Raw genomic sequence first — 25,856 nt, forward strand, 5'->3', positions numbered from 1 at the left:
CCCCCTGATATAGCTATGGATGGTGAACTAACTTAAAGAATCATTTCTGCTGTAACTATTACGTGTATTAGCCAAGCACACATAATTAAGGCAAAACACTTATGAATGACAGATTTTTCTGGGTTTTGCTACCATCTCACAGCGTCAGGTGTGAACTGTAAAGACTATGCTCAAGTTACAAGCTTCTGCACAAAAGGGTGCTAACACTTGAAAGAATCTCAAAAGCAGCAATTCTAATGACTAAATATGTTTTTGATGCAAAGTTAAAACTATTACTGCTGTCACATCCCACTCCAGAATACTGAACTCAATAAAACTCAACTTAGAAAAAGAAGGTGCATACTGAAGAAATCATCGTGATCCCTTCAACTAACACCTATGCCCATTCTACCTTCATATTATGCACAGCTGATAGCTATATGTTCTACAGAATAAAAGAATGGGTTTTCTCCAGACAAAACCCTTTTATACTCATTTCTGTCTTACACTGTCACTTATTCCCTCACTAAACTAAATTCATTGATCATGTTTCTGCTGACAGACCTCATGGCAAGGCATGCCGAGGTACAGTCTATTTTTTGCAGTGTGAAATAGTACCTGGTCTTACATACACAAGACCCCTATTTCTTCAACTGCATAACAAAAGAAGGAATTACATAGATCCCCCAAAAGCAGTCTCAAAGGATGGCAAATCATGCCATATCACTGTCACACCAAAGAGCTGTGCCTACCACAGCACTGTCAGGTCCAGAAAGGCAGCAAGATAGCATAACTAGGCATCTGAGCTCTTTATCTTTCTGTTCTTAGAAAATGGAATTTTGCCAAATTGAATGCCTGGAGGAGATGGGATGCTATTAGACAACTTTAATTCTGAGTTGAGAAAATGTTTTCCATTGCAAAATAATAATTTCAATTGCAAAAGTTGTTATTTTTAAAAGGTCCAAAAGTACTACTTAAGTGTAATAGCTAATATTTGAATAAAAATTCAGGTGATTTGAAATTTGTACCCCATATCTGAGAAGTCTAGAAGACACAATGAGTACCCATGAACATTACAAAACACTGAAGTAGTATTTTTGGAATATGGGGGGATGCAGGAAAAAAACCACACCCCCAGGACAACTACAACTACCAACTCTCAGCTATACCTCTGTGAACAATGATTGAAGAAATAAGCACCTGGTCAGTCATCTTTATGGGTCAGAATACGTAGCTAAAAAACGCAGTATCAGGATCTCATTTCGTTTCTTAAGTTGGGAGTACAGTCTTCTAGGAATTACCATGAAAAAGAGCAGGGAAGAGGATTCAAAAGCAGAAGTCCAATTTACAGTGGCTCTAGGTGACCCCTAGACAAGCTTTCCTGTGTGGCTGGAAGTCTCCTAATACAGCCACTGCATTTCAGATAACTGAAGACGACAAGCAGAACAACCTCCCTGTCTTCAATTCCACTCATTAGTGTGCTTCAAAAAACCTTAATTTCTGAGCTAACTTAAAGGAAACAGTGCTCAGTTTTCCACTTACTTTTATAACCCCTATTTTCCACAAATATAAGACTTTTTATTTTAGAAGACAAGATTATGTCTTTTAAATTGTTACTGCTCTTTGGGACCAGACCATGTCATTGGTGGTGTCTCAGACATCCTGCATCAGATGGGCTAATAGGATAATTGATGATACTAACTTTCAACTTCTGAAGCAATGCCAATTTAAAATAAGACTTCCCCCTGCTCATTCCCAGTCTTACCCTTTTTTGCCTCAGAGCAAGCAGGACCTGTGTGTGTGCATCCACTAATGAATTAGAATCAAACTGATCCACTTAAAAAAAACCCAACAAAAAACCCCCAAGACCAAAAATATTTCCATTATTTTTCCTAGACAGACTATTCCCTTGAGTTTACAGCCTAGCCCTCCAAATCTTAAACCTGTATAATTGCTATCTGTGTTACTGTAAAACCATAAGCTGAAGAATAGAGCTCATCTTACAACTGTTAGACAAATTTACAAAGAGAGAAGAAAGCTGTCAAAGATGCATTACATTAAGTAAAGATCACAGCACAATACTTCAAAAGATAAGCTATCCTGTCAGAAGGCAATTGAAAACATTTATTTCCAGAAAAATATGTCATACAGAAACGTAGTTTGAAAGTGAAAGTATGTCTGAGCTGTATGAATTAAAAAGAAAACCAAACAGGTGAACCTGAATGTTCCTTGTCCACCACGAGTTTGTCACCCGATCATATGCAAGCAACACAAATCATTAGCAAGGGCTACTTCTTCATTTAAGGACAAAACTTTTTCATTTCTGATACATCCAGGAGGAAGAAAAGTGGTCCTATTGGAAGCATATGTTTTGGATTTTAATTTCCTGTTAAAAATTTTAAAATTAATTTAGACATCTCACTGGATCCAGGAGACAATACAACTTTTCATATATTGCATTATTTCTCATGACATTACTGTGTAATCATAATAAGATTCGTTAAATTTCAGAGATTCAGTGTTATTTTCTTTTAAGCTACATTACACAACCACATGCATGGAAGCATAAAATGTCAATGCTGCTCAGACATCAGTAAGTATCTACACATGGAAAAACAGAAGAATATCATAAAGCTAAATTTTCAGTAGTCTCTGAAGCTTAAATTCCTTTGACTTTTAATAGGATTTAGGTTCACAAGCAACTTATGCTACTACAATCTTACCAATAACCTTTCAGATATGATCCATCTCCAAAAATATGTTTTAGGTTAGAATCTGCCAAAGTCTCTCCTGTGGAAGGTATTTAGTATTATTCTTCCATCTGTTACCCAACAGTTAAAAGCAAAAACACTTTAAAGAAGTGTGGTAGACTTACATTACTAACATAAGCTCTTCATGTGGTTTTATAAGAATCTTTTAACCCAAAACAAAGTCAAATAATAGAAAAGTAGGACACACAGAGACACAGTAAATCTGCAATAAAGAGCTACTATGAATACTTTATTTTACTTCCTCTCCTCATAGTTTACTTAACAACAAACTTACACTTCACCAAAACAAACATTAGGAAGTTCTTTTTCTGGAACCCACAATGAAACTGCAAGTATTGTACCTTACAAAGAAAAATGCTACCTAAAAAAGAGACAAAACATAAAGATATTACTATTAAAAGTATTCTAAATCCAGCTTTGGCCAGCTGTGTGTGCATGCATACTACTGACAAAGTAACAAAAGATTAGTAACAAAGCAAGAACTTAACACTGGGATTATAAGAATGCACAGAGACGGGGGAAAATGTAGATGAAAGCTGTTTTCAAAGCAGATCTTGCAGCAATATGTGCACTATGCTAAACTACAAACCACTAGGTGAGTCTCTTTAGCTCATTAGATTTGCCACTTACAGGTGAAAAAGCACTACACAGCTCCAGGGAAATGAAAACCTCATCTTCTTGCAAGTGAGGCTTACTAGGAAACTCTTCTCCCTTCCCACAGAAAATGTGTAACTGTCCCAAGTTAGACATCAGGATCCACCATCCCCTGGTGGAACACAGGAACTTCAACTGAGCACTACAAAGCACTGTGGCACTTTCAGTAACCAGTTGTTTGGAATCAGACAGTCTCAACACATTTATGCCTCAGTTGAGGACACATATGTATGCTGACACATACAAAACATCTATGTAAATGAGAGGGTAAGCACCCACAGTCCACAGCAGAAAATTGAGTGGCAACCTGTTCTTACAGCAAAGTCTTGGAACTTCAACAGCTTTAAGCTGAAGAAGGGTAGGGTTAGATGAGATCTTAGGAAAAAATTATTTTACTCAGAGGGTAGTAAGGTATTGCAACAGGCTGCCCAGAGAAGCTGTGAACACCCCATCCCTGGAAGTGTTCCAAGCCAGGCTGAATGGGGCTCTAACCTGGTCTAATGGAAGGTGCCTCCCCCATGGCAGGAGGGCTGGTATTAGATGGTCTTTAATGCCCCTTCCAACCTAAGTTGTTCTATGCTTCTATGCAAAGCTTGCTGAGACTACTGAGCCAGCATCAGTCCAAGAGAGGTGCCACTGGTCACGAACTTTAAGTTGGACTTCGCACCACTGACCACAACTCTTTGACCCCAATCATCCAACCAATTTTCCACTCAACTCATTCTCCACTTCTGCAGTCAAGCTATGTTATGTTTCCTTTGTCTTTACAGAAAGTCAGTACTACAGAGCCCAGACCTTACTGGAACTTTTATGAGCTAAGATGATGAAACAGCCTGAAACCTCACTATCTCAGACTATCATTCTCACAGGTCCCAAACAAATACATTTCTTTAATTCATTTTGTCACACAATAGCTGCATATCAATCACTGTTTGGGCAAAAATTCCTACCATCACATCTCACTAGCTCAAAAGAAAAATTGTGTGAAGTCTTATTTGAATGTAGTAACAGACAAAAATAAACCAATGGAGCCATCTGGAACAAGCTGGGTTTAAAGCAAATGGCACAGTTGTAAGAAAACATAGTAAAATAGCTGTAGTAGATACATAAGACAAATATTCTATTACAAAACTAAGTGTCTGCACTGTCTATTACCCCTTCTTGGAACAGTAACAGTTATCTAAAAGCAAAGAAAACAGTCTGCTTTAGAAGGTCATTTTCTTAGGAGAATAATATGGTTATAACCCTTCAGATAAATAGGATCTTAAGTGAAATACTATGAGAAATTCTGGCTCAGTCTGCATTATTTAGATCAGTTTAGATCAGCAGAGTGGTTTTGAGGCTTTCCCCAATGACCCCAGTTTTCTGCATGCTGGTTCAGTCCACTGAGAGCTTACCAGTCATAGAACCTGGATGTCTCCTGAGGAAGCTAAACTATTCTGATCTACCTGTCACAAAATGTACTTCAATCCCTCGGGGCACAAAAAGGTCTGAAGCACCTACAGATACGAACAACTTCAAATTACACTCATGATACAAAACATCTGGTCCAGAAGATGACGTTAAAATCTAGTCTGAAGTAACCCTGGAACCACATAGATGTAGGGACATCAACACTGCTTTTAGTAATTCATTCCTTAAATACCAAATTTGTTAGTGTACGCACAGTCGAAAGCACTTCTGGCAACTGTAGTGCCACTACAGATACAGATCCAAGAAAACAAGATACAGTTAGATGCAACAGTTGGCAGATTTCTTCAAATAGTTATGAAAGCAGGAAGAAAGCAAAATGGGTTTGACTGGATATTGGGGTATGTGGACTCTACGAAAAGTGAAGGGGTGTGGGGGACATGCCACAAATTCCAATGACCAAATTCAAGTCAGTTCATATTTAATACAAGGGACAAAAGACTGACATCTAAAATACATAAGGGTGAACTTTCAAACTGATAGAGTGATTCAAAACATAAGACAAAGCTGTAAAGGAAAACAACTAAAACTGATCAGAAGGAAATTTAGGCTGGAAATTATGACACCTCCAGTAAACAAATGAGTGAGAATCTGGACTCATTCTGCAAGCAAATACTTTGAATAAAAATATACTAAGTTTTAAGAAGGAACTTGATGTGACTACTTGCAACAGCCAACATTTTATTCTACACAGTTCAGAAGGTCATGATGTTTCTAACACTGTGAGACAAGCATGCTGTGCTGGGTAGGCTTGAATGCACACAATCCAATTCTGTACTTGATTTTGTTGAGGCAAACCATGCTAAACACAGTGGTAGCTCCAAAATAGGAGGCTAACAACAAAACTAAAGATTTCCTTTTCTGCTCATTCAATCCATTATCCAAGAGCTCCTCTGGCTACAGAAGTATTACCTCCTGTCTCAAATAAATACAAAGACAGATCCCTAGAAAAATACTGGAACCTACCCAAATTGAATTGATCGTAAAAGTCACATTTCTCTGTCTGTCAAATTATTCTGGAAGTTCTCTCTTCTTCCTGACATTAATTTCTAGGGGAACGTGCCCAGAGTTAAAGGTTCAGCTTGAAACCAGAAAGTCTGGTTTCTCCTCATGCCGCTTTTCTCACTATGTCAGCATTCCACCTCTCTGAACTTGCCCTGTGAATTTACTACTTTTTAGCTTACCACAAGAGTAAGCTAAAAAGGAACATGCCAAGTAAAGCACTGGTATTTATATTGCTGTACTTTGCTTCTAAATTACCTTTCTGAAGAACCATTTGAAGTGTAAGGTTAGGACACTGTCTTCTCTTCAGGTTTTCTAATAGAGAGTAAATGTGCTGCCATATTCTACCCTCTCCTTCCCCACTGATTTCAGAGGTTAAAAAAGGCTACAGTTCAAAAGACTGTGCTTTTTTGTTGAAGTAATTAGAATATTCTCAGTGTTTTCCCAGACCTCTTAAGCCTCTCTTAATCCTTCTCTTCCAATGAAGAGTGAAATCACAATTTTCCCTAAAAATGGGACAGTTTGTTGTATATACTTTGACTGCATACAGTAAGCAAACATAATGGGTCATTACTTCTGTGAAAAAAACCCCTAACTGTACTGAAAACAATACTCGCCCACACACACCTGACTTGAACTATGACAAGGCTAAAAACAATAGTGTATTTTCTTATCACTAAAATGTTTCTGAGGGAAGTTACTCTACAATGTTTTGGAAAAAGCAGCTATCATAAATCAACCCTGATACATCTTGTTCCGTCTCTGCAAACACTGACACAGCCTAAACCCTAACATTTTTATTGTAGTCTACTTGAACACTGAATGTACCACAACACTAAAGGACCAATAATCTTTAGTAACTCCAAAATAAACTACAAAGGATTATTTCCTGCATAGCCATGGGAAACAAGGACCTTAGAAAGCAATCTAGGATGATCATGTAGTATCAAATGAAAGGAATTCTACGGAGATAAGGTGGAGTAAGAGGAGGTCAGGAGAGTCTAAAGAGGCAGTATGGAATCCCGTGCAACTGGAGGCACAGCACAGTGAGAGGAGAGACATTGGTGAAATTCTCCACTGCCAAACTGATAAACGAGTAGGTTAATTGGGGCAAGACCATTTTTAAAATATTGAAGAGAAACACCTACCATATTTCAAACAAAAGGGATTACAGAAATTAAGACATGCAAGGGTAAAGACCTGGATAAGAATATAATGTACTCTCCATATCTCTATGTTTTCCATCATCTCCAATTAGATAAAAATATTGTATTACAACTCAGGTTTTAAGAAAAATTATTTGAATATTTAATTTTAAATCCTGGAAAGAATATGACTTTCCAATACAGAATAAAAAAAATTCAAATCGCTATAAAAATAGTCAGTAACTCACGAAGCAACACTACATGATAGCTACCCATTAAGGTCTTTCCAACATCAGCCATCCAATGCAGTAAAGTCTGAAAGAACATGCTACCTACCCTCTTTGAAACAAATCGACATTGAAGAATTTGTGGAGCTCCACGGAGAATTCTACCATAGCTTGAACTTCACTCATGTTTATGAGGATGAAGAAGTCAAAACTTGTCAGCACCTTAGTTACTGAAAACAAAGAGAAAAACTATTTAAAACACAAGCTGGGGATAATGACCATCTGGCCCTAAAAAGAACAATGCTTATACACAGTTTTGCACAGCTTCCTTAAATAAGCAGGCCCTGAGGTAAACAAGAATATAGGATGTACCAAATCCAGCTCAGAGTAACTTCTACCTTTCTTGTGAAGGAATCAAATGTTATCAGAGAAGCATCACAACACATCGTCAGCATAATACAACCCTGGCACTTACTGATACCTACATACTGCAGCTCTGCGTTGGCTCTTGGCTGGAGAGGGAAAAATACTCTCTGACAAGGAGAAAAAGAGCATGGGCTGCTTCCAGCCCTTGTTGGTGCAGAATGACCATGCAGGCAGCAGCGCCTCAACTCTGGCACGAGGACAGGAACAGCTGAATTACAGTGTAGCCAAACAGTAAAGAGAAAGTGTCTGACCAAGTCATGTAAGGCTTTAGATGGAGAGATTCCAGGGGAAGGCAGGAGTTAAAGAAGGCAACGTGCCTATTTTTAGTAAATTTTTTTTGTGGTAAAGTGTTACTTCTTATTGTCATCTTCACAGCCACAGACTAGCAAGTTCCTGCTAATTTACAACCGCCTGCTGATACCTAAATTAAAACCCTACAGATTTTACTAAGTTCTGCTGGATTTCTGTCAACACTATCAGCTAGATTAATAAAACAAACTACACTTCCTGCAAACACTTGTCTTCAAACTTCCCAGTTTCTGCAAGCACTGCCTGGTTTGAGGGCTAAGCAAATCAAAAAAACTTGAGCAGGCTGTACTTCATGCACATTAGTCAGTTTTTCTGGCTCTGATGTATAAGCAGGAGACATTGTCTGGAGCTTGACTGGATTATGGGGTTTTTTGTTTCTAAAATTTTGACCATGGATTTGCATGTTTGTGAAGTAGCAGGCAGTACTGAGACTCAAACAGAGCAGCTGGCAAAAAAAGTCATCACTGCAGCAGGTATTAGTCAGCTGAAAGTCACCTTTAGGGGCACAACCTCTAGCCTACCAACTAAATTGTCTCAGAATATGACTCAAGACTGCCCTTTCTGTACTCACTCTGGAGGAGCTGAAAGGCTTCAAGCACTGTAACACAGGTGTAGATTTTAAACTATAAACAAGACATTAATTCTGACCTTGGTTTAACAGCCAATACAGGGACTCTGAATGCACTCGACAAAAACACGGGAACAGTGCATTACTGACATAACAGGGGACAGGGGAAGAGGAATTTTGCTGCCTTATGAAGAACTTGGGTCAAGGGCCCTTAGTGCAAGATCAAAACTACAGCATCTAGAAGATGCTATTAACCCAGCTTGTCTAAAAGATCTTATCATCATTCGAATTTCAATCAAAGGACTTCAACAGATTAATTGAATGATGCCACAAGTTTTGCTACAGTTGGTAGTGTTATGACTGGAACTGACGACCTACGGGGCTTTGCAGCAATTCCCTCTTCCACTGCTTTGTCCGTAGTATTGTGTAAGGATGTCCTCTGTGGTCTTTAACGCTAGAATCAAGATGTTCGGCACTCTAAGTCTCTGGGGCTGCAATACTGCATTATCACATGGGCACCACCTACCAAAATGCAAGTGTATCTTCTGCAAATGAAACCTCACCTGCCACAGAGCAGAGATCCAGACAGAGATGCTAGACCACTGTGATCCTTGGCTGCTGGGTAACAAACCCTGTGCACTGTGCATGAAACTGTCCAGTACCTCAGAAGGAAGCCACTTTAAAGCACTCAAGGAAGAGCAAAATTATAAAGTAAGGATGCCATGGGGCATTCTCACCTAGCTTGCATTTTGATGAAACTACATTCTCAAGGGAGGAAGACATCACAAGGCTCTGACTTCCTGGCACAATGAGCGGTGCGAACTCCCTGAGCAGTTTGCCTCCACTAAGGGAAGGGAAGAATATTCCTGTAGTTGTTGCTGGGCCATGGTCAGGGTCCCTCAAGTCCCCAGCCGGAAAACCCATCCAGAACTAGTCCAATTAGATAAGCTCAAGGGTCCATATAATGAATGACTTAATTCAACAAAAAAAAAAACTTAAGAGAGCCACATCTTGCATGACTGGCTGTCCTGGGGTGATGTTATAAGGCTGCTTTATTCCTGAACCGTCCACTCAATGCCCAAGTACGCTGTGCCTTTAAGATGGACCCGGGGCCGGGGCCACAGGACCGGGGCAGTTTAATGGCTCAGCCCAGCGGCTCGGGGGCTCTGGGGCTCGGCAGGGAGTGCGCCGGGAGCGCTGTGCTGCTCTTTGGGTTTCTTTTGTGTTACGGCTAGTGGGAGAAAGGTTCTGTTGATTTTTTTTTTTCTTGTTCTTTTTGCCTTCCCTTGCCTCACTGCCTCCCTTCCCTCCTCTCCAGTCCGAGGAGCCTGCAGGGGGGCCCCGCGGGGCGCCGGGGGGGGCCCCCAGCCCGAGTGTCTGTTCCCTCTCTGGAATTTGTTGTATTTTGAGGTTTGTTTTTTTTTTTTCTGTTCTACCATGTTTTGTTTGGTGTTAATAACCAGTTTGTTTTTTTCCACTTTCACTTGCTGTGACCCACTTGTCTTATTGGTGGAGGAAAAGGGGAGACCCTTTTCCCTTCGGAGGAGACACTCACTCCGGAGTGTTTCCTCCTGAAGTTTTGTCTCCAAAACCGAGACACCGGCAAAAGGGCTGTCCAGTGAACTTGTGGTATTCCTATTGTGTATAATATGGCTCCAGCTGGGGCCACTCCCTCCCTTCCTTCTCTATCCAGTTTACTTAGCACTCCCAGCCAGTCCACTAAAAATTGCCTGGCAGGCAATTTTTCCCTGCAGACCGAGCACAGGGTCCAGCAACCACAGGCCTGCATGACACAACATCATGCATTTTAATCCAGTAACACAGCTCTTGCTCAACTACCAACAGTATTTGGAAAAACAGTGTCTATGCCTTGCTCCAACTGCAATACCAGTAAGAAATACTGTGGCACAGTTCACAGAACAGCACATCCAGCAAGCAGTGCTGTGTGCTGCCACAGGTACCCAGCTGACCTCTGGGAATAGCTTTTTCTTTGCTGAGCATCAGTTTGCTCCACGTGCACCTTAAACTGGACGAAGGGGAACATTCACTGCCCTGGGCTGACATAAACCACATCACTACATTTCTGCCAAAGTCCTTCATATCAGTGCAAAGGAAAACAGTTAATACACAACAGTTGTAATTCTATGAACTATGTAATAGAAAGTGTTATGAAGGGAATAAATATTTTAAAGGAGAAACTCAACTTGGACAACATCTTAAGTTTGTACAACAATCATACAAAGCCAACAAAAAAACCTAAACTCATGTGGAGGTATTTATTGTATAGATTCCTGTCAAATTTACAGCTCCACTTCACAAACTTCAACTACATCAGAAGTCCACAACTCATTTCAATACTTAATGAGTTTATTGTTGTATTTTAAAGCACATCATTAACATTTGGAAACCAAGCCATTAAACTGCATGCAAGAAACAAAAGAATCCTTCAGTAGGAACTCTCTACATGAGAAACAGAGTTTAAAGCAGCATATATAAACCCATATCAGAAGGTCTGATGATAAATGACAATACCCTAATACACAAGTTAGAATAGGGGAGGTTCTAAACTTTTGGTAGCTACTTAACATTTATAATCAAAACAGCATTTCAATATTCAAAAGTATTTAGAGCACTGAGACTTAACATCTCCAACAGTTAAAATGTCTGTTAAAGCCACTTGATCCTACACTGGGGGCCAAACCTTTCCTTTCCTTCACACTTCTGAGGGTTTACTTATTTTCCTAAGTTGGAAAATCTCCTATATATCTGGGCTGGTCCATGCTGGCCCCACATTAGCTCACCACTTCTTTAGTTATCCAAGCTAATCTTTCCTGAGGCCAGAATACAAAGAGGATCACAGGATAACATATTTTAAAGGTCTGTCTGAAGGGGAAAAAAAAAAAAAATCTTTTTTTTGCTTCTTGTTTCTGGTTTTTTTTCCTAAATCAATCATTTTAGTGCTAATTTACATCAGCTGCATCAGAGCATCTGCGAGTGAACTGAAAAGACAGAAACCTCCTAACCAGCTTCGTTTTCAGAAAAATGATTGTGTAACACTGGCATTAATCTAGCAATTTGCACTGGGAACTGCAAAACAGCACTAAGAAACGAAACTGCAAAAGCACATTCAAAGAATGTCTTACCTGCACTGGTAAATACTCCATTTTAGTATGTCAATCAACCAGTCTTCCAGTTCTCTGCTACTGCTGTCAAAAACATACTGCTCGAACTAAAAAACAAACAAACAAACGTTTTACTAAGAGCAATATCTCTAGAATGTTTTAGTACTTATGTACTTCATTCTCTTTTCCTGCATTCTCATAACAACATTTATCATGACCTCTCCAACAATCATACAAGAACTGCCTACCAGCAGTCTCCAATCTGCCCTTGGGTCCTGCACTGCAGTTTTCAGCTCTCTTAAAGTGTAGCAGTCTGATACGTATTTTTACAAAGTAAAGTAAAAAATAAAACTTCTCATGAAGCCAATGCTCTGGCAAAGCTAACATTGCTATTTCTAGTCAAACTATCCCTGTCTTCACCAAGTTCTAAGCTCCCAGAGGACTCTGGTACACCCCCAGCCACCCCGCAGGCTTCCCAATCTTCAGAGAGACTCTCAGCTCACCAGCAGCAACACAGCCATGAAGAGGTAGGAGGATATTCTGGCCTGAGTCATCAAATACTGCTCAAGCCCCCACACGGCCTTACATAGCTACCAGGGAGGAGACAACTTAGAAGAACAGGTCTGATGAGATTCTCCTGGTAAATCTTATGTCCCTTCTCCGCAGGAGCCAAAATTCAGGGAACAAGGAGGAGAGCCTTAAGACCACGAACTCACTTTCTTAGAGCAAACACTGCAGGTAGGTGAATATCACCTAGTATTCTGAAACTCTCCCTAGAGCTCCTGATAAACCACTACCTTAAAACTGTTCTTTAAGAATCAGTTCATCTCTCCTGTACTCCAAAACCATTAAGGTAGTTAAAAAATACAACAAAAACATGCAAAAGCTCTTTTTTATCTGATGACCTTTAGGTTTCAAAGACATAGAAAAGAGAACACTTTGTTCTACCCTCTTAAAGGAACTTTACATCTTTTCTGTATGTACATTTCAGAGAAATACAAACACAATCTATCACAGCTTGTGCAGGCAAGCTGTGAAACTAAACTGGTTTTGCCTGAGCGTCGGAGGGAAGAAAACAGAAAGTAGAACATAAAAAAATATTATCTGGAATTTTTTTTTAAATGGAATTCACTTGTGCATGTCATGTTGGTATTACATCTTTGATACCACAAATTATTAATAATGACCCAGTAAAATCCTGATGCCATAATGTCACGTAAAAATGGCACCAACATTTATTACATTTGTTTAACAATGCATTACAGCCTGTGTCATACCAGTTCTCTTTTAAAGAGGACTAAGTTCTTTTTTTAAGAGAGAGAAAACATGCAAAATTCTGAGGAACTGAATTTTTTCTAGATTTAGATTTAGTATTTGATATTCAGTGGAAATCAAAAATAAAACTACAGAATCTACAAATGAAGATACTAGCTGTTCATTTAATATTCTTCAAGTAGTATTTTTCTTCAAAGTTGCTGTAGGAGCTTTGTACACCTCCATCCCTGAGCTTTTTTACCAGTCCTCTTCTCCTGTATGCTCAGAGATCCAGCACCTGCCAACACAAATTCAGCCACCATCTATCTCTGTGCTGATGACTCACAGGTTTGTCCCCCCACCTGAGTTCTGCCTTCAATTCCAATTTTAGCTGTTTCTTGGACACTGCCTTCAGCTGAAACCTAGTGTGGTGAAAACAAAGTTCTTGACCTGACCAGCAAGGCTATTCCTAATGCCTACTTTCTCAGTGTGCATACTAGCACAATCTGACTGGAAACCTAGACACTGTTTTTCATTTAGTTTTCTCTGGGTTCTCATAGACTTTGGCAACACTGTACAGAAGACCTGCCAAATTTTTCTGCATGTGATTAGAAATATGTCCCATCTATCCATTCAGCCAAAACTCATCCAAGCTAATATCCTTTTATTTTAATTACTGTGATGCTGAAAAAGCATAATTCACTGCATGTATTAGTTCAGCATGGTGCTGCAAAGAACCAGCCTGTTATTTTGATCATTTTACCTCTCTCTCTGCATTCCCTGCAGAGAAAGCCCAGACTACTGCAAGCATAACTCCCCTGTCCTTTGAAATCCTTTCACAGCTGTGCAGCACACGGTATCACAGTGTTCTGGTTGAGACTAGAGCTTCCCAGCACCAGAAATAAACCCTGCTTCTCCATAATTAAAAAGGTGAGGGTGTAGAAAAGAAATGGTAGTTGAATTTTGGATTGCATAATCATAATGTCATAAAACAAGCAAGCAAGCAAACAAACAAAACCCTTAAGTGGAAATAGCTAGAATACCTTATTCAATTCATTATCCCAATTTTTAAAAGACAACATGACCACCACTAGAAAAATACTTCAGAACAGACTGCTTTACATCAGGATTTCCTAATTAATTTTTTTAAAGCTTCACAGTTATAAATAATTATGTGAAATAAGTAACTACACATATAGTTAAACAACGACCTAATTTTCATGGGCTCAGGGAAAAACTCAACTATCACAATTTTCTTCATGCCTGGTTCTCTTAAGTCTAGACTACTTCCCAGCCAACCACAAGGCTGGATTCTAACAAAGCTAATGCAAGATACCTATGATACTTTAATGGGCTACATAAACAACCAACTTAATCAGGCATTAAAATTCAAGTTTTCATACTTTTTGCTTTAAATTTAGCACCAATATCTTGTCCTCTATGCAGCACACTGATAAAAACAACATATTCACTACTTTGAGCTGACAACTTGATTATCCCCACTGAGCACGGAAGTCATTAAGATGTTGCATTTATTTCTTTTCTTCTCCCCTATTAATAGATCATACATGTGATACAGTAATTCATCTTGAACACTTATTAGGCTTATTCCCTTCTATCCTAGCATTGGTCTTTGTCTGTTTGACAAATGACATGTTATTTCTAAGCTTCCTCATTAAAAAGTTTAACATGAAAAGTTCTGCGAGAGCACAGTTAAAAGCTCTCTTTCTTATTGATGTGTTCTTCTCCCTCCACCATAAAAACCCCTGCTGCAAAACGGACCCCATGCTTACAGATTTCTGTATTTTTCCTTCCAGTATGGACACTAACTTCAGTGTCTTCTCTCTTCAGCCACCAATTTACACTAAACAAAAACTGCATCATTTCTGAGATCCCTTCTCCTCTTTCTCATTAAAATGAATTGAGCAACGGTTTCAACAGTAATTTGCACAGAAAATGGAATCAGAACATGAACAAACCAAATGGAATGTTTTATTTGCCCTTTACAAAGACGTCCCCTAAAAATAAAACCCACATTTTAAAAATTATTAAAGAGATATGCAATAACTGGCCCCAATGAGACTGCCTTTGAGTCAGAAACAGCCAAAATGGAGCATTTTGATGATAAACAGTAGCAGTTCAGGATATGTGCTATTACATTATGCCAGCCACCTCATCTCACTTTGGTCCCATACACTGGCTGAGTGAGAAAAATGAACTTCCACACACTCATGCTAAGAACCAAGGAGAGTGGACAGTGCAAATCAGCAGTAAAGCTGAGCTACCTTAACAACAGTGATGAAAATACATTACTGCTGCTGTAGTTAGAGGTTTTATCTAGTAAATTAATTACTTGTTTTGCTTATAATTTTCCATTAATGAACTCACAATCTCTATTTTCCTAACCTATTCAGAAGAGCATTATAGGGGAAAAAGCAAAATGAAGCACTTGTACTAAATAATCAAAGTCTTTCGGAACTTTACATAAAAAGTATATAAGGATATTACAGTAAATGGAAAAAAAAAACCAATAAATTGCAGGCTCTATTATTTTGGCTTAAAAAACCAAATCGCAGAGCTTAATACATTCACCCTCTTATAAACTGCTGAATTTATGAAGGATGTATCAGATAAGAATTAATAAGGTAGGAGAGGGAAGCTTACTAAAATAATTTGATTCTGTCCAATGGAATAGGTTCTTCATAAAACATTAAGGGTCTATCCAAGTGTACTTAAAACATACTTCATTTTCTTACTTACACAAAGGAAAAAAGCTCTCTCTCTTTGAATTCCATGTCCCTACAATATCATTAAATGAAAAGTAACTTTCATTACATACATCCATATGGATGGATGAATTTGGCATTAAAATGTCTGCAACAACTGTTAATGTCATTACTTTGCCATATTTTATGAATCAAAAGTCTCCAAAAGAAAGTTGCAACTTCTCTCCCACCACAAGCAAACTTATTTTCAAAAAAATAAAAGCTTTGATTTAAAGAGAAATGAAAAATAAATCTAACTGTATATGCTCAGTAAATTATTTTTAATAGGTAATAATTCTGTATTGTTGTCCTCTGTAAATGAAAGAGCACAATTTAGAGAGTTGAGTCATTGTCCCAATACCTGCTCTGAGGTCATTCTTTGACAAGACAGTAAATACAGTTTAGATTTGACAGGTTGATTTTGTAGTGGAAGGCTTTATGCCAAATAGTTACTGTATTTCCTCTCACAGTAGGCATTAGGTTAGAGCAAATGATATATTGCATGCTCTTATTAACTTAAGAAATGTGATAGCTTGGCTGCCTGATCGAAGCTACATTAGGGGATAATCTGATAGTAAATCTGATCCAGGATCAGTAGTCACAAAACCACTTCCTTGATAGTTCCTACAGTAATAGCATCGGTGGTGATAGGCTGGATCAGCCAACAAAGAAAAACAGTGACTCCGACAGGACTTTCTTACAAATGTAAGTGCTTTCAGAAATACACTGGAGTACTGTATCAAAAACTATTTTATTTTTCAACATCTAATGTTAATAACCCAATATAAAGGCAGCTGATTTGAGGTTGGCTGCTACATCTTTAAAAACAAAATCCTTGATTTCACTTTTTTTCTCATAGAATCACAGAATCATTAAAGTTGGAGAAGACCTCTAAAATCATCAAGTTCAACCTTTAAACTAACACTGCTATCTCTACCACTAGACCATGTCCTCAAGTGCCAACTCCACACTTTTTTTAATGCTTTCAAGGACAGTGATCTCACCACTACCCTAGGGCGCCCTTTTTCAGTGTTTGACAACCCTTTCAGTGAAGAAATTTTCCTATCTAAACCTTCCCTGGAACAATTTAAAGCCATTTCCTCTCATTCTATCACCTGTTATTTGGGAGAAGAGACCAACCCCCATCCTGCTACACCGTCCTTCCAGGTAGCTGTTGAGAGCGATAAAGTCTTCCCCAGCCTCCTTTTCTCCAGGCTAAACTCCCCCAGCTCCTCACAGGACTTGTGCTCCAGACCCTTCACCTTCCACTGCCCTCCTCTGGACTCGTTCCAGCACCTCAGTGAGGGGACCAGAACTGGACATAGGATTCAAGATGCAGCCTTGCCAGTGCTAAGTACAGAGGGACAATCACTGCCCTGGTCCTGGTGGCCACATTTTTGCTGATTTCCTTGTGGTTTGGCTTTCAGTTTCCTACCATTTTAACAAAATAAATCGAGGTAAGCATTATAGCACATAAATTTAGGTTAAAAGTTTGATTCTTTGATCCTCAGCACAAAAAAACCCAAACCTAAAAACTGTGGCAATATAAAACATTGTTTTCAACTTCTCATAACATCTGCCCACTGCCTTTATTCAATACGTACCTGAGAAAAATCATATATTGTTATTTTGTTCTTCCTTTGTTACTGATTTTCCAACACTCTACAAGACCCTCTCTACAACTCACCCCTCTTCTAATACCCTCCCTATAACTTTTCTGCTACACAAAACATGCATTAATTTTCCAGTCAAATCCATATTATTCTGGTACAAAGTGCAATTTAGTTATGGTTGGATGATACAAGTGCAAAGTTGAAGGACAATTTAGCAGACTGCCACTGCAAGCAATGACCTAACGAGGTCATAAAAAGAATGTGCATTAAAGCTTTTCAAAAACACATGGTAGCGAACAAACATCAACACGTCAGTTTGGCCTAAGACTTTAAGCTCTCTTGATGCTCAATTATCTTCATACTGAGCAGGTGAGGAAGAGACATACTTTTCTCTGCAACCTCAGGTGGCACCTCCAGCAGCTTATGCCTTGCACACCTTCAAATCTAAGAGCACTAAGTTGAAACATACCTAAATGTCTAAGTTCACTTAGCTACTACCCAAACCACTCAAGCACAAGATTTTAATGCTCTGTCCTTAATGTTCCCCACTCTCTTTTCTACCACTGAAGCCTGAAGCAAAACAGATCTGACCTAACAGAAAAAAACCAAAAAAACCCCCAAACAAACAAAACAACAACAAAAACCAACCAAAAATCCCAAAAACAAAACCAACCAAACAACACATACTCCCCACTCCCAAGAAAAAAAAAAAAAAACAACACAGTAAAATTTAATCACTCTCTATTTTTTTTTTAGCTGTTTAGAAGACAAGGGACTAAACACAGTACGCAGAGTACTGTGTGTGCTTTTTTACTGACAAAGAAGGCAAGGAAGTCTTTGAAGAAACAAGTGTCAAGTAAAGATAACACTGATCAGCACTGCTGGACAGCTGTGATGGTAGCCTGAACAAACTGAGATCTTAGCATGCACACTGTAAGAAGATTGATGTCAGAGCACCCTAAGAAAACAGCACATTATATATCAGTAGAGAAGTCTTTAAATGATATCCTTTTTCTACCCTTGCTCACACCCATGCCACCTCTGCAATTGTGCTGGCAGTTGGGGGAGGCAAAAAGCCCCCCAGCACCAAACCAAATCTTTACAGTTATTTTGGAGGTTACTTTGAAAGTTTTTGGTGGTTATGGGGGGAAGAGCTTGGTTAGGTTTTTTGTTTTTTAATTTAAACAGCAACATTTCACTGATTTAAATAAATACAGCATGGTTCCACAAACAGCTCTACTGATCTATCTCAAAGAATATGCCTATATTAACTTCTAGCCCTGAAGAGGTGAGTAAGGGCATAGCAAGAATTTAGACTAACTTTGTCCATGAAACTACACAAAGTCTTCCACACTAGAAACAGCTTCAGAAGTTTCTGCCTCAGGTGCTCATTCACATCTTCATAGCATCAGTACATCACCCCCTCAATACTGCCAACACAGTGCTTGTGGGACAGCATTTTAAAATCAATTAGTTACCATTTTAGAATAATCTATTTTTGCAGGGCTTGATCGGATCACTTCCTTATCCGGTTTCAAAGCACAGCTCCACAAATAGCAGTGCCATCGAGCACAGGGAAGGGAAGAGCACAGCAGCACAACACAGCGGTTCCCTGGCCAGTTGTCTCCTCAGCCTCCATAAGCCACAGACTAAACACAGCAAAGCAAAGAGATCTCAGTAGCAGGGTGAAAGAAACTGCTCCTTCTCGCAGCCATTCCTGAGGCAGTATTTTTATCCTCCATTCCTTTCTTTGATTCACCTCAAAAGTTGAACGGTAATGCCCTACTCCTGCTCCACTTCTTCCATGGAAGCACACAACCCGAGAGCCCAAGCAGCAGCTCAGTCTAACCTTCTCCCTGCTCCACAGGGCAAATTCTGCTTTCTACTCAAAGGCCTGGCTTCCCAGGGAGGCAACGTCTCACCTGGGAACCCTCCTTGGCAACCCAGACCATTTCCTTCCAGAAGGAGGCATGGAAGGACAGAAAGCTGAGCAACTTGCAGCAGCTTTGTCCCAACAGGCCCAGAAACACACTCTGCTTGCAGAGTTACCAACAAATACATCTGGCATCAGGAGATAGAAACAATTTTTGCTGAAGAGGGCTCTTCCGCTCCCTGTCATGGAGGAAGAGAGCGACAGGGCTACCCTAGTCAGCACAGCCTGCTCCACCTGAGCTCCACAGGCTGCAACCCTCCCTCAGAGTGCTGGCATTGCTCCTCTGCCACTACAGTGCCAGAATATCTTACTAAGGAGTCCCTATTAAACAGACAAGTATAGTAGCATTACCAAATTCAGTTTCAAGATTTGCTTTTGTTTATTTTGCAGCTTGAACATTTCATGCTCCTCATGTGGCATTTCACTAACAGAGCAACGCTGATGTGTGAGAAGCTGCTAAAAACACTGACACAAACCTAAAATGGCAAGACTATTTCCAAAATAACACATTGGAAACAAAACAAATCTAATGACCACCTTTAGTAACTTCAATGGGTAGACTTGAAGGGTTACATCAAAACAAATCAGAAAACTGTTTTTTGAATTAGCTTCAACCATCACCAGTGCTCCTTAAACAACTTTTGACAATGTTTTGTACAGAACAGTTTTTGTTCACTGCTTTTCTCCCACCATTTACTTGTCATGATAAGTTAGAAATTTGTAATCCTTAAATCCCTTACATGCTGCTTTCTAATTTGCTATAACTAGAACAAGTAAAACCACTCCTTAAATATAGCATAACACGTTCAGGGAAAAAAGGCCCAACAACCAGGAACCAAAGTCATCAGAGGCTTTCCCTACCCTGCTGATAGCATGGCCGGTTGGTTTTCAAACAGGTTGTTGTTCCTTCCTGTCCTACCTGAGAAGGACAAACTATACTGACTGGCCATGAAAATTCATCTTTCTAGCTAAACTCCATCAGCTTTTACACATTTGAATCAAAGGGCAGGTAACACATCTGTTAAGAGCTTCTAGTCACAGACTCAGATTCAGCCCAAACTTTAGTAGCACCAGCTGGCACTCAAACCAATATCAAAGACATACAATGCACCTTCCACAGATTGTCTCTTAAGAACGTGTAGAATAAAATTAACAGCAGGTAAAACCCCACGGCTCAGAGCTTCTACCCCAGCAAGGGCTTTCATTAGAAAAAAAAGTCCAGCATGACAGAATGGCCACGTGTGGAGATCTAGGTCCTGACTTCCACATTCAGGTCTAGTATTGACCTCACTCATTACAAATTTTTTTCCTCTAAGCTGTCTTACATGTAAAGCAGTAAAACATGTTTTCTACTATCTATGCTTTATTGTTTCAGTACTTCAAATATCCTCAATACCTTGGCATGCTTTGATCTGGATTATTTCACCAGAGTGAGGGACTGAATATCAGAGGTGCTTAAAAATATAGGTCTAGAATTAACTGATAGCTGGTGTAATTTCAGAATTTACCCAGAAAATCTTTTAAAAATATATATATGCATTTATAGAAAACTAGATGTGCCACATATAAATAGACAGGCAAGCACTTATAATTAAGTTCAAAAGCACTCGATATGCAACTACTACTACCTCTACCACTAAAACCCAGGAGCATTAACTATACTATTTAGATTGATTTTTTTTTTACATGGAAATACACAATCATTATGCAGAAAAATCATCAAGTGATAACAGAACTGGGGAGAAAGTACAGCTTCTTCTCTACTTCTACAGAAGCACAAATACTACAGCATTTTCCTTGTAAATTTCAACAGAAGGAAGACAAAAGATGTACTGCAAGCCATTCTAATATGAAAATGGAAAGGAAAACCTTGCTTATTAACTTAATAAAAATCATCTAAAGCATAAAGAGAATTCAGTTTATTTTATAGCTAGAAAGCATGATAAAGCAGTATCTCTCAACATGCTTTATGCAACAGGTAATGAGTGACTTATGGCATTGTCAGTAAAAGGGATTAATTCATGAGGTCACAGCACGTGAACAAGGTTGTGATTATAGTAAGCAGACTTGCATCTGGAAAACAAGTCAGTTTATTATTTCAAAATGTCAGAGGTCAAGTGTAAAGCTTCCTGCACAATTAACTGATGAATGCTATAGATTTCTTCTTAGTTTGGGGGTATGGTGTGTACAGGTTTGTGATTTATTTTACAAACAAGATTCAGCAAACCATATGCACACATATGTATGTATATATAATTCTCTAGTATTACAGGTAAAAAATCTCTAACTTCTCACCAGAAAACTAAAAATAGCAAAATGTGTATGTTTTCCCTTTTTTCTGATACAAGACTTGCAATTCAGAAATGTGGACATTTTTTATTTATTTTTAGTAAGAAATATTGGTAAGTTTAACTTTGTATCATGTTTCCAACAAAACCGCTTGCACAATATAAAGTCCAAAATTCTTAGCAACAAAAATGTTCCCAATTTCAAAACCTCTACAGAAAATCCATTAAAAAAAAAAAAAAAACAAAACACTGAAACCATCCTAACAAAAAATAGAATTGATGTCATTTCAATTTGCTTTAGCGTTTTCAACTTTTGTTCCACTTGTAAGTTGAGCTCCGTGAGATTTGATTCTGTTCCTTATTTCTCTGCCTGTTCTTTCCAAGAACAATGCTGTCACCAATTTCCTGCCTGAAGTAAACACAGTTTGCTCACCTGACTTCTTCCTGACCCGAAACTACGGCAAACTTATTTCCTCCCTTTCAGATTTTTATTCTTGTATACTCTTTCTTGTATACTCTTGTTACCACAAAGGTTCCACACATTGTTCTTCGATGAAGACAGTTTGTACAACAGACTTCTACTAATACCAGCAATACCCCATTACTAAATACCAACTGCTTTTGCTATAAATGAATGCATAAATATTTAATTATGTTCGTACTTCAACAGTAACTTATTTTCCTACACACAATACTTAATGAGATGTATCCAATGAATTAGTGTGTTCAAAACATGCTTAGCAAAATGCTAGAGAAGGCCAAAATCAGCAGATGCGTAGCAAACATAAAATCACGTGTCTTGCCAAGGAGAAAACACATGGTGCAGTAATGTTAACAGAATGTAAGGACATACTTTACTGCTTTGCCTAGCAGTGGCAGAAAGACTAGCATTTTTTCGAAGCATAGTATGATCATAGCAAGCTCACAGGGACCGAAAATGTGATTTTTGAATGGATTTAACCAATCTCTCATTCCTGTTTTAAAGCAGCAGGATTATGACTTATGGAATCATGGAATAGAACCATCAAAGTTGGAAGAGACCTTCAAAGATCATCAAGTCCAAATGTCAACCCAGCACAACCACTGTAACCACTGAACTGTATCACCAGGATATATTATATAACTTAAAAAGCTTTTGAAGATTGCAAGATAAACAAACTTTTCATTAACAAAAATAACCCCCATATTTTCCATGCTTGTTCATTAGGAGGAATATTGAATGCAAGATAAAATAATTAATAATTCAAGAAACTCTGAGTTATGCTCATAGTTAACCAAAAGAAATTCATGTGCTGGTACTCAACCAAGTAATATTTATTTAGGCTACAGGCTCTCTGAGCAACAGCCTGTCAGAGGTAACTGACACTCAACAACAGGCTGTCAAAACAAATATTCATCAGGGACAATGGCTGGTCAACACACAGGTGCTACTCATCTTTTCTGTCATGAAAACAAAGCACTAGTGAGACTGTATTTTTCTGTACAGAGGAAAAGGGGAGAGGGGGAAACCCACACAATAAAACTGCAACTCTTCCACCTTGGTTAACAAGAGAGTATATTCTGCCAAGACTGTCCTGCAGTCTGTAGGGATTGGGAGATGAAAAAGAACAAAAGGACTTCAAGACAGAAAACACAAAGTACAAGATGAAACAGTTACCAAGCACGGATGAGAAACATTAGTCTCTGTCAATAACAACTTGAAACACTGAAACAAGGTCAACAGTAACGAGAATTCACAACCCTTGATTGCTGGTTCTCACACTGAGGTCCATCTTTGATACTGATTTAACTTTCAAATTTGTTTGGGACAGCAGCCAGGCCAAGGGAGAGACACGGGCATCAGTACTCTCAGCATTACATTAATAAACATTCAGGTACCTGCCTCCTACATTGGTGTAGGCAACCAGGTTCTCTTCAAGGAAAAAAACAGTACAAGAGTCAGAGCTCATAAAGGGCTCCCATAGTAGTTCAAAACCTTGCTACTCACAGTAATCTGCCTCACTCCTTTGCCAGGATTTGCTTTCCTATGCACCTCCCCAGCCAGACAGATGGCTGTGGCATTCATATCCCATTCTAATCACTTCCAGCAAGAGAAGCTTGCACCAAAAACACCAGATTGTAACCTGGTCAGAATGAGATGCTGATAGAAACATCCTGTCAAAGAGTGTTTATCATATCTCAAAACCACAATGAAGTCCTCTAGAACTTGTCAGAGTCTTTCTCAGCAGATAGCTGACTAGCAAAGTCAACAGGGAATGCCAGAGTGAGCAATGGATCTCAGTTTTCACATCTCTCCCTGCTTGGGAACTAATTCTTCTATGTGAGGAAAAAAACACCAGAGACAGTCCTGGAACTGAGCTTTGAAACCCAGGTACAGCCAAGGGAAACGTTAAAACTACAAAACTGCAGTATCAGGTTACAGTGTCACATCCATCACTGGGGCTTCAGAAGAGATGCAAGGGCTTAGCTTTTCTGAAATCTGAACAGAGCCCAATGTGTTATTTTTGAGGTTTTACCTAACTCAAAACAAAAATAAGTTCTATCTCAATGGAACTAAATTGAACCAACAAATGTGTTGGTTTGGCGCATTTTCAATATCACAGCTTTGAAGAGATATTTCAGTTGCTGTGTGCACTTTACTATTACCTATTACTATTCATGCCAAATCTTATCCAGGCCGGTCGTACTGACCATAATTTGAATTGAAGGTAACAAATCAATTTTATATTAATAAAGTGTTAATTTAAGACCAAAACCAGTATTTTCACGTATCAGTCAACTCTTACCAGTTGTGTAGGATTGTATTTCACACAAGGGATATTTAAACCATTCCAAAGCATGAATTCAAATTAATATTCTCTGATTTTTATCAATTACCAAGGGAAAGCTTAAGAATTGACTTATGCCACTTACAAGGGGAAAAACGAGTGGTGGGAAAAGGAAAACAAGTTGGTCCATCCAAGGAAAATACAGACTAAGATTTACAGCTATACTCTGACATACCAAATGCAGGTACTCAGACTGTGACTACTGGCACAGTCACATGGTAGAAACAGAGCAAGATGACAACTCTGTGCTTCATTCATTTAAAGTATTAGCGAAGATACAGCTAGAACCCAGATTATTGTTCACTTCCTACAAAACAGTTCAGTTCTAATGGGCAATGAACTGTAGAACAGAATAATAAAAACTATGCTGGAGTCCTTAATTTGTTCCTCCACAAATCCAGAATTCTTTCATTGTAAAAAAGCTGTAATGCTCCAGCAAAGCAGAGATTTACTGAGCCATGTTTGGGCTGTGCTATTTATCCCTTAGAAAAGGCCAAGCAATTTTATCTTCACAATCAAAATGCTAAGTTGGAGTTATTTAATGGATGAAAATGTAATACATTCCCTTCCAGAGTTACAAAGATTCCGCAGCATTTGCTCCTCGCTATTGGTCAAGCAAACCAAAAGGTGGTGCATGTGGATTTTACCTTAGACTTTGCCTATTTATAATACATTAAGCAAGGTGAAAGAATCACTTAAAAAACAATGTAAAACCCAGTAAAACAAAATAGGCATTTATGTCCTCTCTACCTGATAATATGTAAGATCTCAAACAGGAGCTTGTTTACTTTTCAGTCAGCAAAATCCTCTGCAACCAGAAAAAAGGGGAAGTGGGCTTAAACATATCAGCACAAATACTGCTTTAGTTATAGTATCAACATGACTGTAAATCCCCCAATTACAAATTTTAAAAATCCGTTATGCTATGCAACCTCTCTTCCAAGCAGTATGTTTGCAACGCGTAATTACCAAATAAAGCTTTCAAATAGGTTCTGTTCGAAATTTTGCTTACAGTAACACAAGAAAGAAAGATTATTTCCACCAGAGCGCTTACTGATCATGCAAATCCTGCCGAGCACGCCCCGAGGTTAACTGAGCCCGGCCGAGATCCTGCCGACGGTAACGGGGCTTACGAGCATCTGCCGGAGGCACGGCACCGCCGGCCCACAGCGCCCTGCGCCGCTCCGCCGGCGTTCCGAGGGGAACGGGCTGCTCCCGCTCGGACCGGGAGGGCGGGAGCCGCCAGTGCCGCCCTCCGCGCACCAGGAAATAGCTGGGAGTTATTCCTAACGCTCGGCCAGCAACTTTCTACACTGCACGCAAAAACCAACATTTAAAAAAAAAAAAATTAACGCCCCCGCCCCTCCTCCCCACAGTGTTTCAAACCCTGTGAGGGTCCGGTATTTCTCAGGAAAGAAAAGAGGGGAAAGGCACCATCGCCTCCGGCACTTCCCAGCACCCCGGCCGGCCCTCGGACACTTCGCGGCGCGGACGAGCGGGAC

The 25,856-nt window shown here is 39.2% G+C and overlaps 1 protein-coding gene across 3 annotated transcripts in view; it reads right to left on the minus strand.

Moving 5' to 3' along the window:
• The window catches only part of FAM135A (family with sequence similarity 135 member A), a 79,766-nt gene extending 54,337 nt beyond the window's left edge, over positions 1–25,429 (minus strand). For 2 of the 3 annotated variants that reach the window (XM_008637617.2, XM_017739235.1), the window contains exons 1-3: positions 25,409–25,429; positions 11,695–11,780; positions 7,358–7,478 (exon numbers count right to left, since the gene is read on the minus strand). In XM_008637617.2, coding sequence (XP_008635839.1) covers positions 7,358–7,434 — 77 coding nt within the window. In that variant the 5' untranslated portion in view covers positions 7,435–7,478; positions 11,695–11,780; positions 25,409–25,429. Of the gene's footprint in view, positions 1–7,357; positions 7,479–11,694; positions 11,781–25,408 lie in introns of those variants that run through there. The other variant, XM_017739236.1, reaches the window with a different exon arrangement.
• Positions 25,430–25,856: the final 427 nt, after the last annotated feature.

This window comes from Corvus brachyrhynchos, unplaced genomic scaffold (genome assembly GCF_000691975.1).
Source record: "Corvus brachyrhynchos isolate BGI_N302 unplaced genomic scaffold, ASM69197v1 scaffold136, whole genome shotgun sequence".
In the NCBI taxonomy this organism is placed as follows: Eukaryota; Metazoa; Chordata; class Aves; order Passeriformes; family Corvidae; genus Corvus; species Corvus brachyrhynchos.